The sequence below is a fragment of the Drosophila obscura genome, unplaced genomic scaffold, assembly GCF_018151105.1.
Source record: "Drosophila obscura isolate BZ-5 IFL unplaced genomic scaffold, ASM1815110v1 contig_150, whole genome shotgun sequence".
Lineage (NCBI taxonomy): Eukaryota > Metazoa > Arthropoda > Insecta > Diptera > Drosophilidae > Drosophila > Drosophila obscura.
Window position 1 is genome coordinate 4,500,324 of NW_024542736.1, and position 17,977 is coordinate 4,518,300.

Genomic DNA, 17,977 nt, shown 5'->3' on the forward strand with positions numbered 1-17,977 from the left:
TGAGCATACAAAACGCTGGCCATATGTCAAGGCATCAAATAAATACCATAAATTGCACAAAAGAGCAGAAATGCCCTGAGAGATCCCCAGGGACAGGAGAGTGGCTGAGAGAATGGTATGTAGGACGAGCTTTCTTGCCTTTGGGGCATGAAACAATCAACATTCTCTGGCCAATTGCTGGTCAAAAGAAGAAAAACACATGCTGATTGCTTGCATACGTGGTCTTTGTCTTCACTCATTTTCCCTCTGTGGAAAAGCTGCTTAACCTGTGCAAGTTCACTGTGAAAAAAATGAGGCGACACAGATGGATAAATCACTGCTTAAAAGGAAAGCCCAATTCGAAAGGAATGTATCCGTTCGCTACTGGGAAATATGTGCCCATCTGGTGCATGATAGAAAAATGGAATATTATTTTGTTCCCTGTGATTTCTCAGCTTGTGGTTCTTCCAAAAAACCACAGCCTGATCGTCTAACAGATCCCAATCACAATGTCCGACTTACCAACTCAAAAAAAGAAAGAAAAAAAACTCAAAGGGAGAGTCAGAGTCAAAGAGGCAAACAAGGATTTACGCCTTTGATTTAAGTGACAGGGCGACAAAAGAAACAAAAAGAAACAAGGCAACGGAACACAGATAATGTCAATATTAGTCGCCTGCATAATGTACAATAAATGGCAAAATAATACAAAGAGCGGGCGGCGAGAGACGACGGGTAGGGATCCGTGCGACAAAGGGATGAAAAATCAATAGCCTCGGGCCACAAAGGACCGCTGAAAAAAGGGACTCTGAAGCACAAAAGGAACCCCAAAGACGCAGACGAAGACCTTGACGGACATTGGACGGACGACTGTGCGGCGTATACAAGTGGGTGTAATATTTCTGTACCAAATAAAATATGAATTTGTCAGCTATGGTTTATGTGCATTTTCGCTCAGCAATCAATTAATCATCGGACTCGAAAGATATCGAGAGATGAAGATTCCATAAGATTTCTTTGTCCTTTTTGCGCGGATGAGAATGTGAATGCGCGTCAAACATTTTATGAAAATTATAAACAGTTTTTGAAAAATGAATCAAAGCATGCGCACGTCATAAATTTCGTAAAAAGCATAATAAATAAAATGGAAATAATAACATTTTTATTACACTGCACTGAAGGACGACGCAGCCAGTGGAGCGCGTTGCCGAAAGGAGGCAACAGGAGGCAGGCGAGGCATCCACCAAGAAAGCACCTTCTAATACTTTCGAATGGCAAAAGTTTTTTGGGCAGAAACACGGCGTCGCGGCGTTCCGTTCCATCCGTCGACTGTTTCTGTTTGTTGGCTTTTAATGATGCCATCATAAATTATTACATTGCTATTTCGTTTTTATTGTTTCACCCGCGATTGAGCAGCTGGAGAGAATCCTGCTGCTGCTGCTGCTGCAGGAGCCAAACTCTTGAGCGGTGAAAAACAAACCAGGCTAAACGCAATTATTATTACTTTTAAAGCATTTTTTATGCCCTTTTATTTTGGCAGCCACACGATTTTGCTATTAACAAACGAGGGGGCCAGGCGATGCCAGGGCGACCCTCAGACCCCTCTCTCTCTCTCTCTCTCACTCTCAGTGTATAACAATCTTTTGGCCGAAGAAGAAAGAAAAACTTCACTTCAGAGTTTATTATGATTTTTATGGATATAATATAGGCCGCACAGAACCAACACCCACACCCACACACACATTCGCTTTCCCTAAGATGCCCTGCGCACGTGCAATGGCTCCAATGGTTTCCTCCTGGAGTCGCCACCACCTGTGCGATTTGCTGCCTCAGCGTTTTCCACGAAAAACTCTATACTCATTTCGGTCGACCATATTGACGACGCGACGCGGTGGGAAGCTGCGGAAATTGTTAAAACTGTAATTGCTAAACGAATTTTAATGAGCTCATTAATTTGATAAAGGGATTTACACGGTGTTGCGGTTGGGGGTGTGTCAGAGGGAGCAGCCAGGACTCCTGGCTCTGGTCCTGTGCTGCTGACGATGTCCTCGTTCCGTGTTCTGTTCTCTGACCAAATGTTGCCATGCGGTTAACTCCAGTTTCTGTCTCCCTCCCTCTGTTTGCCTGCCTGCTGGGGGCATTGCTGTTGGCATTAATTAAAATTTGCTTCAAATTATATTCCAGGGTTTTTCTACGCCCGCCAGCTGCTGGCCAAACAGAAAATTTTGTTTGACTTGCTAATGTTGTTGTCGGCTTCAAAAACTCGACATTTTTCATACCTCTCCAAAAAAAAAAAAAAAAATAAACAACAAAAAGAAGTTACACAACAGTACGCATACGCCAAAAAAAGAATTTGATGCGCCAAACAAAATAAACGAAGCGTTAAGAGATATGTATACTGTGTGGAACGAGTCCTGCAACGCTTCCTGCCACACAGCTGGTTGCAACAGCAGCCGCCACACAGTGGAGCTGCAGTGGCAGCGACAGTCACAGACAGACAGCTCGTAGATAGGCCCTGACGCGGGACCCTGCCGCCACACATTTGTCTGTACGCTGAAAATGATAGTACCACCATATTTTTCTGTTGTTTTTGCAATACCCTTTAAGAAGGGTATTATGTATGTGAGGGCAGATGGGCAATGCCGAAGCAACTCCTTAGTAAAACTATTTTAATGCATTTGTCTCCCATTGCAACATTAAAGTTCCACTATCAGCATTTGCCTATGAAACATTTGAACAGCAAGTCGATGGCATTCACATTATTTGAGCAACGTTCCCTAGTGCAACAGGATAATTAGACGTGACCTTCAAGGGTATCTCAAGCTTCGTCAGCTGTAGCCGGACTTCCCCTGTAGTTTTTTTTTTCTTGCATTTTGGTTTTTGGCTGTTTTTCACGGCGACAGCCACGTTCACAGTTCGAGTGGCCCCCTTCTGGGCACAGGAGTGGCAGAGGCGGGGGGAGTCCCTCCTACGCTTTTCTTTTTTTTTGCTTCACTTTTTCAGTTCATCATGTGTCTGGCTGGGCAGTGAGTGAAGGACAGCGGACACTAGACAGTGGGACAGTGGACACTGGACCCCAGGACTCTGGACAGAGTTCAAGGCGAGACAATCAAATGTCGGGTACTATTTCGACGGCTGTTCTGTTCTGTTGTTGCCTCGTGTTGTCCAGCGTTACACTGTAAATGCGTTGATAAGCACACAAAAAGCTAATTGGATTTCATTCAATTGAAGTGGTTCCACCCAAAAAAAAAAAAAAAAGAAAAAAGCAAAAGGAAAAAGGAAAGGCCGGAAAGGGTAGGGTCCTGGGGATAAATGTAAGAGGTTCTTTCCGTCAAATGTTTCTGCAGACTCTTCAGTGCGTGGGGTGAAAATCGATTCTTGTTTGGTTATTTCATTCAGTTTTGTTATTCAACAAGTGAAGCCCTTTACGCAGACGATTTCCTACAGCTCAGTGTGATAAAGGAGGCAGAAATTTGATCGAAAACTAAGATTTCGCCATAGAAGTGAGGAAACTTTGAGTCACGCCTCTCAAAAAATACCAGCACTACTTGATCTGCCTCCTACTCCAAATAGATTTATCTTCTGGCATAAGGACACAATTTAAATTCATGGCGAAAGATTAAAGATAGCCAACGTTCCACTGAGTGGCCAGAACAATGGGCAATAGCGTTGCAAATTGTTGTCGCTGTTTAAGCAAATGTTATCAAGAAAATACGAGTAACAGCTACCCAAAAACAGGAGTTAAAATTTAACCCAAAAAAAAACACAGGAAACCCCAACAGTAACGGAAAAAATTATCACTGAATGCGATTTCCACTTTTCTCTCTGGTGTTGAAAAACTTTGGGCACATCGCAGGTGTGTTGTCACAATACAAAAAAAATAAAGGGGAAACACGCTATAACAATAAAAAGAATAAAAATAATAATAAAGATCATATTTTCACAGGCAGTTGTTGCATGTTGCATAAAGAGGGGGGCAGAAGGCCCATCATTGGTCATTGTTTTCGCACTTTTAATACAGGAAACAGTTTGCAGTTGCATAAATATTTTCACACAGCAACAAAGAGGAAAAAATATATACAGTACAGTACAGCCAAAGAGAGGGAAGTAAATGTATAAAGCAAAAGAGATGGAGATATGAGGCGATAAAGGGGGAATATATGTATGTATATCCATCCTCTTGCCATATTTCGCATAAACTGGTTTTTAATCAAGCCATCAAAATATAGCCCAAATATGCAAATTGCAAATTGAAGACCAGAGCAAGCTCAACTTTTGTATGGGGTTGGATCTGGGGGACTGGGACTGGTTCTGGTCCCGTGGACCCTAAGCCCATTAGCGAGTGACGAAAAAGGATTTTAGGCGGGTGAAATGATGGTAGCCAAGTGTTGCCAAGGCGTCAAGTCAAACGATAAAATATTCAACAAGCAGCAAGCAGCAAGCAACCAGCGCCAATTCACCGACCCGACCCGCCCCACCTCACGCTGCTGGGGCGCCAACAACAATGACAACATTAGTAACATTTGTTTGAATTAAAATGAAAACGTTGACAATCTTTCTGACTTTGAATGCCAAAGGCAGGCAGCAACAGCAACAACAACAGCAGAGACAGCAGCAGCTTGTAGGAGTTTCTATGAATTTGTATCTGTGTTTGTGCGTAACTCTCTCGCCCCCTCTCCCTATGTGTGTTTGTTTGTGCGTATCTGTGTATGCGCTTAAATAGAATTAACATTCGTCTTGCCAGCAGCCAAAATGAAAGGCTAGAACCGAGTGTCCGAAGCTTGAGATACTCTTTGCAGATGTTTTGCATCTTTGGAAGCTATGAAATGAGCATCGAAATATCAATAAAAATCAGTCGAAATCAGCATGAAGTGACGGACAGTCAGTGCTCTTGCGAAGCTCTAATTATAAAGGATAAACTAAGAATCTTTTAATGTAAATACGAGTCAAATACGAACATCTGTTCCAGCTCATAATACCCTTTTGAAAAGTGTATCGGAAAGGCAGCAGCAGCAGCGGCAACAACAATAAAACCATGTTACCCCTGCAGTCCCAACCTTTTCGCTGGAAAGCAAAAACACGACAGCAGATTTCCTCGGCAGCTCATTCATTTTGCGCAGTCTGTCGGGGTGCTTAGATCCCACGCAAACACACACTCTTTGCCTCCCAGCATCCCACCCATCGTGCAGCAGTATGTGCCACCCATTTGCCCCCTTTCTGGCTACACCCCACCCCACCACTCCGACATTTCATTTGTATTCGAAGCCTTGTGCTGCCTTGTGTCCTGTTGAACATTCTTAATTAGGTTAAATCTACTGTGCGACGGCATTGCCGTAGCCGTAGCCGTAGCCGTAGCACAGTAGCCGAGCAATGGGTTGGGTCCGGAAATCGGTACCCAGTGTGGAGATCTCGCCTGTAATGAAGTGAGTCTTTTCGGGGGTCGACAACGCGTGTTTGCCATTCGGCATAATTTAGTGCTGAGGCCGTTCCGGCCGCCCAGCCAAAAGACACAAAATTCATATTTGCAATTTAAATCCGGGGAAATGAAACAATTATAAAACTTTATCGCCATGCAATCAACCACACACTACTGCCAGCAACCCAAACCCTAATCCAGATCTCAGCCCAAACCCAGCACACATGTGTGTCCAGACCTCGTACAAGCAAAAAAAGAAGGAAGGAACCCTGTGCCATGTGTCGCAGTAGAAATTGCTCCGCTGCTGGCAGACTCAAGAGATTCGCCTCGAGTTCCCCTGCAGATCTGTGCGGCCAGCCCGGACGTTTATTATAAATGAACTTGAAATTTAATTAAGAGTTTCTCTCATATTCTGTTTCGGTCCCCGTTCTGGGCACACGTCTGTGCAGAGCCTCAGCCGCATCTCGCCATCATCCTGATGATGATGACTTTGTTGTCTCCATTTCAGGGCTCCATCACGAACAATATTAACGTCATTGTGCGGCAGCCCGGCCCCAGGTCCAGCTCCGGGAACAGGGCCCCGAAACTGAAAAGCCACCCGGTTCAGTGCCCCAAAATGTTGTTAGCTAAACTTTTAAGCAAAATAACACAACAGAAAACGTAGCCGTAGCCGTAGCCGTGGCCGTAGCGGTAGCCATAACCGTAGCCAAAAGATGAAAAAAAAAAGAAACTTGAAATTTTCTTCATTCGCGCTGCAGGCAGGGTAAGCCACAGTAAGTGGCACTCTTGGCATAAACAAGTCGCTGCCCCTTGCTGAGCCAGTGCCAAAAAATAATTCAAGAAGGAAATGCACAGCCGAAACAACCTACTTAAGGATACCCTATAATGAGATGCTTTCAACATGAGACTCTTGGTAAAGTGGAAGTGATTATGGATTAAATAAGAAGCAACTAATTGGACAGGCATTTCATTTGGAATATCGATTATTCACCTGGTTTTTCCTTGGACTTGTAGGCATACAGTTTATTTCTATATTCCCCATCTACAGGGTATAACAGAAGGGACAATCTTATGTGTGTGTATCGGTTTCAGTCGCTCGTTTTGCCTGTCCTTTCTGCTCACTCTCACTACCAGTTTTCCCTTTTTATTAAATTGAATTTTGGACATGGGACAGGGCACAGGGACCAGCAGCAGAACCCGGACATAGAGCCCAAGAATTCAAAATGAGGACGAGGCCGAAACCGGGAGGCCGGCGATATGTTTATGATGCCACTTGTCTCTCTCTCTCGCTCTCACTCTCTCTGGAGCGCTGTGAAATAGAATTTTGGACGAGAATTTCTTGCCATTACCGCTATCATATTTCAACGCGTGCCACTTGACAATTTCGTTGATTCTAAATTTACTCTGACATATTTCCCTGACATTGGGACCATCGACTTATTGGAAGGGACGAGGCCCAACACGTGCACAATCTGCACTGCACGTCCCTCCATCGGGGTCCTTTCGCCCATTTTCTGCCTGCTCTGAAATCGAATTAAAAACTCATCTTTGCTCAATTTGTGGATGGTTCCTTCCCCATTTCGCACATACATTTACTACGGGATATCCAGTTCGGAGATGATTTAGGCAGTAGGTCCTTGCCATTTCCATTTCCATCCCCCATGCTGTGCCTGTCAATGCTGTTGCTTTTTTTATTGTTTTACTAGCAGAAAATCTGTTTTATTCGTACGTTTTATTGTTGCTACGAGTAATTTAATGTGTCTTGCATTTAAGCTAATATTTGAGTTGCTCCCTGCTGTTGCTACTGGTTTGCCTCTGTTTTAATGCTCCCTTTTTACGATCCTTTTATGGCCTTTTTATTTGCTGGCCAAGCGCTGACCTGGCCCAGAGCCACTCCTCTGCCCTCTGCAGTCCTTCCCTCATCGTCGGAAGGGGTGCCAATTGTTGTGCTGCCAACTTTACTTAACTAATTTCCAGCAACTACAGAAGGAATAAAAGTGGGAGAGCTTAGGGCACGCAGAGAGTAGCTTGCTGCTCCCCTTATTAATTATAACTTTTCCTTTAGCCAATTGCAATATTTCTAAGGACTGCAAAACACTTTTCTAAAGGCCACTCACTCACCGATATCAATCATCGTAAGAGGCCAGCCTCCGCCGCCTGACCTCCGCCCTAAACCCTTTAAGGACACATTAGACACACTTGGATGAGTGCTCTCGGGATTCTTTATGTTCGACAGCTCATTGGCTTTCTTAATCTTGGCCAAGTTAGCCACCAGAACACGAAAGGGGTCCGTCCACAGGGGTCCACATCAAAGCGGAGAAACGAGCAACATCTGGAATGCAAACAAAGATAATCTTTCTTCCAATTTATTTACCTTTCGCTGACCAAAACAATTTACGATTTTAATCAAAACGGAGCCGTCCGAGTGGCAGTCCGTGCTGCCATCAAAGCAAATAGTTGAGTTCCTGTCACTGGTCCTGTGGTGGCTGGCGGGTCAAAGGCGGCTGTAGCAAAGGACAGACATCTAATGTCTAGTGTCTAACCTAATTTGACGCTGACGAGAGCGAGTTGGAAGGCCTGTCAGAGCGTGCTGCCAGACTGAACTGAACTAGACTGGACTGGACTGGACTGACTCACTGACAGAGTGACGGACATGCCAGTCTGTGCATAATGCTTATTACCGCAATCATTTACAGCACTTGGCCCTATTCGAATGGCTACAGCACTGTGTGTGTGTGTCTTGGGCATTGGCCTCGTTCCTGACTCTTGGCACTGCCACCACCACTGGTTGCTCTTTCATTCCATGAAGAATGCAATTTGCAATCTCCAGGCAGCCACTCGGCACCCCCGCATATTAGTGAAAGTGTTGTGAACAGTGAACGGAATAAACAAGTGCCCGATGCCCCATGCCCATGCCCATCCCATGCCATTCCATTGCATCTCAAATGGTAACCAGCATACCAGCAGCCTCTACACTGAGGAAAACAAAATGTGGTTTGTTTAGCGTAGCAACTCCTCAGATTTCCCATCTTCATTAGCTAATTGGATGTTGGACCAATGCTCTCTTTGACTGCTGTTTACAGCAAAGCGCGTAAACGGATTAATTGGGGTCTACTACACGATACGTAGGGCTGTCTCAAAGGCACTCTTTTGCCTGCATCCACATTGCAAACTTAACTTTTATTTGTTTAATTAATGCATTAGAGGGGTTTGCTCTCCTTTCAGCTTAAGAAGATCTTTTTTTTCTGCCGGAACAAGCACGAAAGATTCCTCCACAAAGCTGCCACTTTCGGATTTGCGACTCAATGGACCTTTGAGTATGCCAAGTATGTACTTTGCGATTGGCATACGCTGCTGAAGTCTCTTGAGATTAAATTTTCAAAATATTGAATAGACTCTGGCATTCCTTTAGCATTTTTTTCGACTACACTTCTGTGAAAAGTAGTCGTGCAGCGTGAACATGTTAATATTCTGCCATATCAATCCTCTACCTCTGTGGAGCTCTCTTGCAGTGTACCCTCGTATGGCACGGAGTGTGCAACAATTTCTCCTGTTTAATGGCGATCTCATAGAAGCTTCTACTCTCTCTCTCTCTAAATTGTTAGCACTTCCATGTGTGGCTGGGGGTGTGTGTGTGAGTGTTTGTATCTCAGTGCGTATGTGCCCAGATACCATTGTATCTCAGTGTTCGCTAGTGTGGCAGTGCCATGTTAGCTATTATGAATTGTGCAATTGTCGTCAACGCCAGCCAACGCGATGCGATGCCAACGTTGATGCTCCCTACTTCTCCTCTGAAGCTCTGAAGCTCGTTGTCAGTCACTCTATCTCTGTCTCCCTGCCCGCTGCCACTATGCTCCCCCGTTCTCTTTCTCTGACGACTCTTCTAGTGCTTGGGTTTCATTCCGATTGCCTGCTCATCAGTGTGAGCTCCATTCCGGACTCTTTGTTTGCACCGACGACGCGACGTATGGCTGCCCTGCCCTGCCCTGCCTGTCTGCGTTTCGCCTTCGTTTGCCAGCATTTGCCGCCATTTTTCAACAGACACGCGCTTGACTTGTTGTTGTTTCTGTTACTGCTTTTGTATACCCTTTATATGTAGAGCTAAAGGGTATATCGCGCCATCGAAAGGCTTAGTGTGGGTTACTCATTAATACAGCTCCACCGCAATGGGACAAAGTTCCCAACAACGCAAGCACAGATTCAATTTATTTACTTGGTGAATCCAGTGATCAGGTATCTCTAGGGTCTATATATCGACTATGTCCTCCTGTCCATGTTGTGTGGGTACTATGTTTGTTTTAGTTCCTCCTCCTCCTGTTGTATGGCACTCCTAGTAAATGACACTTCAACGTTTGTCGCATTTGTCTGGCTGCACTTTAGAGTGCCAAATATTTTTACATTTGTGAACTGTCATTGTTGTTGCCGCCATCCACTAGCCCGTTCTCCATTTTGTAGCAGTCAAGGCTGCCACCGCCACCCCCTCTCAGACATATGACGAAGGTTTTGTTATTTCCGTGATAAGTCTCCTAAAAATCCCTGTCAAGCCGTTCTGCTTGCCCATTTGCGACATTTGCAGCACTCTAATTAAGCGACCAATTGGCGGCAATCCGTCAGGTATGAGAGGTAGAGAGTAGAGCAATTAATCAAGCCCGCAAGTATTTAATTAATTGAGGAAATCAGTTAAATGCAAATGGCTTCATTGCGTTCTCTCGACCATAAAATCTTGTGCACAGTAAAGAGCCGTATCGCTATGACACATTATGCACTTTTCCCGGTCGCATCAAAGGCATCAAATGAGAATGAGCACCACGACAGCAATCCCATTGGAGTGTGGCACATATACATATATATACGTATATACGTATAGTATATATTTGAATCACTGCATTGCCTGGCAGCTAGTTTTGCATACATCATCAGTGGCAGCAATCTGTGTAGCAGTAGGAGTAGCGACAGCAATTGACAGACAGTTGCAACATCATCTGAATCATCCACAGCATCAACTCAAAGACTTACATGACAGCAGTTGCATGCCACACACATCTGATTACATCTGATGAGTGGGGGGGAGTGAGTCTGTCTTCCTGTCTATCGTTTTGATTGCCATCTCGTAATATGGAAATCTTTTATGCTTATGAATATGCACAGTGCACATCGCGAATAGAATTCCCTGTTTGTCACTCTCCGGCATTGATTGAAGTGTGAGTCCTGAATAAGTACACATACATACATACATACGTGTCATATATACTTTTTCATTATCCAAATATACCGAGTGGTACTTATAAGCAGCTTTTGCTTGCTTTGATGATTGTCAAAAAGCAATTTATTGATTTCTTGCTGCGCAAAAGAATGGCAGCCCCCCCAAGGCCCGAAAGCAATTCTCACATGGAATTGTGAATGCTGTCGACAGTAGCTCTTAAGCATTTAAGCCATTAACACGCAAAGGTCGCCAAATAATATTGATTATAGCCGCTGGCCAGACGGTGCCCTTCCCTCCTCCCCACGACGTCCCTTCGCCGGCAAGCAATGAGAAACGATAATAAGTAACAATAACAAACAATCGGCACAAAGAAAGAGAGAGAGAGCCAGCTCAATGTTGAATAGGGGATGGGGATGGGAATGGACATGGGAATGGGCCATGGTACTGAAAATGGGGTTGGAATGGCACTGGGCTTGGCTTTGGCTGTTTAGTCAAACTGTTTTTGTTTAGTCTTTAAGCATTGAACAATAGAATGGAAGCTCCGGGATATTCAAAGCATTCAATTTAATTAAATTTGTCTTAGATTCAGTAAAATTTAATGAACACTCAAATCAATTTAAATTCGAGCCTGTTTATATTTTAATCAGCTTAAATGGAAATGTATACACTTGCTAATCAGTATATTGCATCTAAATTAAGTGAATTAAATACTTATTCCCATTTAATAATTATAAATATACCTATTTCTCTATTGCTTTTAACCGCTCCCTCAATCTGTCAGTCTGTTCTCCGTTCCGCAACATTTTCTGTTGCAATTTCATGCTTATACTCGAATTCAGATTTTTCTACGCCATTGTTATATTTATATTAGGAAAAGCAATTTCTCTGCATAGAAATCTCATATTTTAAACCATTTTCCCAGAAATTATTTTGTATAAAAAAACTCAAGAGACGTTTCCACGATTTTTCCACTTATTTCCCATTTGTTGTTGCCTCTTGTTCTCATCACAATATCGATGTCAACCTTGCCCTTTCAAGCCTATTTCTGGCTCGTTTCGAGGGCTTCGTGTAGGTCCTGCGGGGCGGAGGAAGGAATGCCATATTATCGTTTAGTCAATCGATTGGGTCAAGAATGCACTCGACGACCATCAAATAAATACTCGTACCATTCCTCGGGAGGCATGTAGATGTTGCAGACGAGAGCATTCACCAAATGTAGAATTCCAGCCAGAAGGCCGCATCCTCCGGACACATAGAACATGTACTGGTACTCGTTGCCACAGTGATCAAACATTGCCACGAGCATGGTCATAGAGGTGGAAATGCACACGATGCCGCTGGCTAGATTAAACGTCATCGCCTGTAAAACACACACACACACACACACTCGTTGTTGCATCATTCAGTTGGAGTGTCCAAGGGGCATGTCCTACATATACGCACAATTGGATCAAGTCCTACGGTGAAGCAGAACAAACGACACAGGACGAAGACCACAGTCTGAATGGTGATGACTGGCAGAAAGTAGACGTATAGCATCACGGAGATATAGTACTCGCTGCCCAGCACACAGGGCGTGTAGATCACCATGATTAGGTAGACCAGCGCCACAATATCAGCCACCTGTGAAGAGAGAGTGAGAGACTTGGGACAAAGTAGGCGGAGTTCTGGGATAATCCCAGTCGCATGCCCCATCAGAGTTACCGCCGTGAAGATCTGCAGCACCATGTTGACCAAGCGAATGGAACACTCAAACATATTTACAGAAAATTTGTACAGCTCGTTGACACTAAAAACAAATTTGTTGCTTGGAAATGAAAATGGGGGGAAAAGGGTCCACTTGGTAGTTACATTTTATGGCTCTCTGTTGCGAAGGGTTTTTCCTTTATTTTTCCTCCTTTTTTTCTGTTTTTTTGGTTCCCCTAATCTAATTGGCCTCGATAGCGATAAAAGTCGTTGCCCTTCGGTGCTGCTTTTGTTTGGACTAATTTCATTACTGGCGGAATGTGGCGATGATTTCATGCAATTTAAAGCCACATTTTTCAGTGGCAAAGCATTTTGCATACTCGTAATTGTCGCTCTGCGTACCTGACCGGGCGAGCGGGCCCCTTTTCGGGGCACCCGAGTGGTCCTACTGGCATCCCAGAGCAGTGCTAGAACTCCGCAGCCCCAGCCCAGGCTTTTATAATAATTGCCTGTTGACACGGGATGGCCAGGAGACGTAGGCCACAGAAATGGGTTTGGTGAAAGGCATGAAAATGTGGGATCTAGCTATGGGATATGCTGCTGGTATTTGGAATTTTTCAAAACGTGAATCAACAAGAGAGAACCCAAACAAAACAGGGCGAAAAAAAGATTGTAAGTATAATTTTATTTGTTCACGTTTTCAAACGGAAACCTGTTAACCTTTCTATAGGTTTTGTGGTTCTATTTCGATGTATTTAATTGATTCTCTCTTTATAAAATTATTTCTGCATATGCTGAGTGGTTTCTGGTATCTCTTATACTGACTACTCAATCACAGGAGTCTGATAATTCTGATGGGTTCTACACAGAGGAGGTATACTCTCCCACCCGAAAGCCATAAATATTGCAGTTCAATATTTAAATAAACACAGCGACTTTTCGTGTTCTGTCCCCCTTTTTGTGTGGGGGAAAAGACAAAAAACTTTTCGACTTGCGAGTAATCCAAGGATGTAAAGTGAAGTGCAGTCCCCAGAGACAGCCCCCCCTCAGACACAGGGAAAGAAAGAGAAATGTACCAAAATAAACAACAGCGGAAATGTAGGCTATGATTTGCTTACTTGCCACCAGGAGCATGAGGAGGGGGCGGGCACTGTGTGGCACTGTGGCTTGGGACTTGAACCAATGACATGGATGGTGGTGTGGCAGAGGCAGAAACAGAAACAGAGAAACATAAATCAAATGCATGTACAATTTTGTACTTTCCGCACACATATCCTGGATCCTGGATGCAAGTGCATTGGGGCAGGCACAAAGGAGCACCACCGAACAGGACAGGAAGGGAGAGAGCAACCCCAGGAACCCCAGGAACGCCAGGAACAGGACGACAGGAAAGGAGAAGAGGAATAGTAGATGGGGCAGTAAGTGTGAGTAAGAGTGCGTTGTGTTTTGTGCACATCCGTTAACTTTGTCATTTTTGCTCATTTCCTTCCGCTATGTGCAAGAAAACTGCAGCAACAGCAACGGCAAAAGAAGCAGCAGTAGCAGGGACAGTGGCAGTGGCAGCGACAGCAACGAAATGATTCCCAGCAGTGCTCCACTGAGCCACTGAGCCACTGACAAGCCGTAAGAAAAGCAAACATTGCACCACACAACACAACAACGACACACAGAAGGCCCAAGGAAACAAAAGCCATGCGGAAAGCGGCAATAAGTTGGGGGCATAACTTTTAGTGGCATCAACAGAAAGACTGAGCTAGAGAAAGACAGTGTATGTGTGTGTGTGTGTGGGCGGGTGCCAGGGCGGGTGGTTGCCGCCACCAAGAACATTTTGCATGAAATTAGAGCCGTAAGACACAACCCACCGAACCGAATGCCGGAGGAGCAAAAAGTCTTGGGGTCTATAACTTGCTTCTAGGAATTTAATTATTTTCCAGTTGCTGCTCTCTCGAGCTGCCGTTACTGCTTGCAACTTGGACACGGGGGTCTTATTTTTTGTACATTACAAGATACCCCCCTCATATCATCCCACTTCTCCGGCAACGTCACCGCCACCTCCACCCCCTGGAGAATCGTGTGCCAAAAATAGGAAAACTTTTGCTGCAATTTTCATTCGCATTTATTGTGTTGACATGCTGCCACACTGCGTATACGTATATCCTTGATGCAACCAAACAATTTATTTATTTAAGTTGTGTTGCAAGAAGTGGTGGCAGCAGCGAGAGGGGTGAACAGGGAGAGGAGAGGGTATTGTTCGGGGTTTGAGAATGTAGCCAAAGAAAACTTTTCCCCTTATGTTTGTGTTTGAATGCTGCAAAATATTTGTACACTTTTCCATTGTTTTGTTGTTGTTTGCAGTGCCATCCAGTCCCCCACCCCTGGTACTCACCGGGTCTCCCATATCCGATTAGAGCTGAACATAAGGAAAAATCGGTAGAAGTTAACCCCCCATTCCGGCTTGAGCATTAAGTACTCTACACACCAGGCACATGCATGCATTCAAAGTCAAAGCCACATTAATTAGCATGCTTAGCTGACTTTTATCAAAAAACCAATTAAATCTACAAAAGCCACAGGCACACACACACACACACACACACACACACACACCCACAAAAAGTAAACTTAATAATTAAATACATGTGTGTGAGTGCTTTGAGTTCAAAGTTGAATGCCAGCCAAAAACTCCTGTAATATACATACATAATTTTTTTATATTATTCAAAGAATACCCTAGGGAAAGGGTATCTTAACATTGAGCCAGAGTTAAGCTGTGCCTCCAAAGGGTTTTACTTTCGAATGTGTAAAGATAATCCAGTAAATTTTTTTTTTGCACTTTACCCTCATTCTTTTTAGCTTGTCAAAATTGTCTTCAAGCCAACAAAAAATATGGAACTTAATAAATTTGGTGATAAAAAATAACAGGGTATATAAACCTTCGACCTAGAAGCTCTCACTTGACACAACATATTAAAAAGTAGGAAAACATGGGGAAATGGGCACAGCATAAAAATTACAAATAACATTATTAACGTTAAATTAAACTTTGGAAATTTGTGTTTATCCAAAGCCCAAGGACCGAGGACCAGACGACATGCAGCAAAAGGACTAAGTGGAGGAGGGGAATGTATAACTTTTGCGAGTACATAAAATAAAAGTACATTAAAAATGGAAGGAGGAAGCGAGAGAGACCTAAAGCTTATTTATGTTTACCATAATTTGCGGCTCTACCTCAGTCTTCGTCTCTAAATATAATCAAAACCTTCAAATAAAGTCACAAGGCGGGGGGTGGGGACTGTAGTGATATGAATTTCCTTGTGTGGGGTGGGGGGTGGGGGATCTTTACCTACTCAATTTTTGTGCACATGCCATGTTATCTCTGTCTCCCTATCTGATTTTTTCTCGTTTTCTTCTCCCACACGCCCCCACTCTCTGCTCTATTTGGCTGTTCGTATTTGTCAAGCTGCAAGCGTATGCGTGACACGTACTAAATTAAATGTGAAACTCTGTAGCAGAGTGTAGCTAACAGTGAGTTTAGTTTGAGTGTAAGTGTATGTGTTTGAGTGGCTACAAAGAATGCTCTTCATGCTCTTCAGGCACCGAAGGAGTACGCCTCGCCCCCCGCACCACTTTAAGGGTTATAAATCATCAAAGTTCAACGTTTGCCATTTTGTCGACAATGTAAGAGAGTGAGAGAAAGTAGGAGAAAATAGAGTGTGTGTGTGTGTTGTATGAGTGTTTGTACCCAAATGTGTTTGCTTTGCAATTTCCTTTTATTTATTTAAAGTTCTTAAGCAAACATTGCGCTTTCCCCACGCCCCTCCCCCCTCGCACTCTGCTCACACTAAGTTTTCTGCCAAAAAGTTTTCACAAGTAATCTTTTAATTAAGTGCCAACTCTCCACTCAGACATTTCTCCACTCTCTTCAGACATGCAGATGGAACAAACCAACGGAATTATGAGAGCAACAGGAAGATACACAAAGGCAGACAGACGCAAAGACAGAAAGAGATGTTGTTTAATGGTCGCAGAGAGCGAATGCTGGAATCCAATTTGATTAATGGACAAAATGCCAGGCTCAATTAGTGGTGGGGAGACACAAAAGAAAGAGTACGGGCATTAACCGTTAGCTTAAATTCAAAGGGGGCAAAGGGAGGCCGAATAGAGAGAGAGAGAGAGAGAGATCCCCTAAATAAACAGCAAGAAAACAACAACAACTACATAATTGCACCACAAACGACAAACGGGAACATTACCAATGAAAGAGGAAGAAGCGGGCGACAAGGGAAGGAGAAAAAGCGACACGGCGACAAAGAAAGCAAGAACAAGAACAAAAACAAAAGAAAACAGCAAACAACAAACAGCAAACAACGGAAAAAAAAGCAAAGAGCATGAGCAGGAGAAAGCGAGCTGCAAATATTTCGCAACTAATAAAAACATTGCGGCGTACTAAATCAAGTGGAAAACTGTAAAAAAAAAAAATCTCCCGCCCATTGGATGGTGAACGAGAGAGATGGGAAAGGAGTTGCGATGCAGTGGGGGAGGGGGCAACAGAACAAGAGAAGAAGCACAAGAAAAGCTCGTGAAAAAATGTGGCACAGGAAGAAAATAAATGTGAAATATGGTTAATAGTTACCCCGAGGTGCCACAGAAATAATAGCAGCTGACATTTGACATTAGTTTTCCCGTGCGAAAAGCAAGGTGAGGAAAATGCTTGCAGTTTTCCTTTCGCGCTTAATTAAAGAGATTGTCGGGAATTATAAATTGCTGCACTAAAACAACACTAACGACGCGCGGGATCCGATCCGTCTTCAGCTGCACTTTTGAATTGATTAACGACCCACTCGCGAGGAGGATTGAGGGCTTAAGTGTTCCATGGTACGAGTAGATGAGGGTGAGGCAATTCCAAAAGAGCATTTCTGTGATCGCTCTCTGCAGGCAGACAAACAATGCCCATGTAATTTTTGTTTGACGCTTGTGGGTATGGGCGCGCGGGGCTATTTCTTCGATTCTCTTACAGGCTCTAAAATTCTACAGTTTCAGTGCAATGGAATGTGCGCGACACAGTGGGGACTCAGCAGAAAAAACTGTTGCACAAGTCAAAAAATTGTATGAGTGCTCTGAATAAAATAATGCATGTAAAAAAGATTTGTTTTAATTTATTTAATTTTAAAGATAATTTTATTTTATGATATATACACCTAAAGTGGTAAATTGTTTCAACAATGTTTCAAACCCTTATTCGCTCATTAATTTAGCAAGCTGAAGTAGGCCAAGGCCCCACTGTGCGTAAGGCATGCATATGCATGCACGGACGAAGCCGTTGGGCAGCTGTCAAAAACGAAGCATAGCCGAAAAGAGAATTGAAAGCTGCTCCCTGTGTCCAAGGGGCGTAGAGATAAGCTCCGCCATGTAACAGGTTTTCGGTCGCTCATGCAGCACCTTGTTATTGTATTGATTCGTTTTCATGTCGTCTGCGGGCCGCATTCTCAACGTCTCTGCTGCTTCACTCTTAACACTTGCTATCAATCTATAGATTCTATATATGTACATACATACATATCTGTAACCTATTGCCCTCACCGTTCATTTCAATTTCATTCGGTCTCTTCATTGTTTTTTTGCTTTTTTCGCAGTGGATCGCATTTCACAGAATTGCAAATTTGAGTACACACGGTCTGTCTCTCTCACATTGTTTT

General features: G+C 43.7%; 2 protein-coding genes across 3 annotated transcripts in view; both read right to left on the reverse strand.

Annotated features, from left to right (window-relative positions):
* Nucleotides 1-17,977, reverse strand: part of LOC111068891 (opioid-binding protein/cell adhesion molecule) — a 137,296-nt gene that overhangs the window by 92,451 nt on the left and 26,868 nt on the right. The window lies entirely within an intron of this gene.
* LOC111068917 lies at nt 11,436-12,409 on the reverse strand. Its single transcript, XM_022358713.2, has 4 exons — nt 12,300-12,409; nt 12,039-12,218; nt 11,762-11,955; nt 11,436-11,670 (listed from the first exon to the last, which is right to left on the reverse strand). The coding sequence occupies exons 1-4, from the start codon at nt 12,351-12,353 to the stop codon at nt 11,601-11,603; spliced, it is 498 nt and encodes a 165-aa protein (XP_022214405.2). The 5' UTR covers nt 12,354-12,409; the 3' UTR covers nt 11,436-11,600.

What these genes read in the sequence shown, in the direction of transcription:
- LOC111068917 (XM_022358713.2), bottom strand. Translation starts at nt 12,353, where the DNA reads ATGTTTGAGTGTTCCATTCGCTTGGTCAACATGGTGCTGCAGATCTTC. An exon ending in TGCTGCAGATCTTCACGGCG is followed by an intron (nt 12,219 to 12,299) that starts GTAACTCTGATG and finishes CTCTCTTCACAG; the next exon opens with GTGGCTGATATTGTGGCGCT. An exon ending in TACATGCCTCCCGAGGAATG is followed by an intron (nt 11,671 to 11,761) that starts GTACGAGTATTT and finishes TCCGCCCCGCAG; the next exon opens with GACCTACACGAAGCCCTCGA.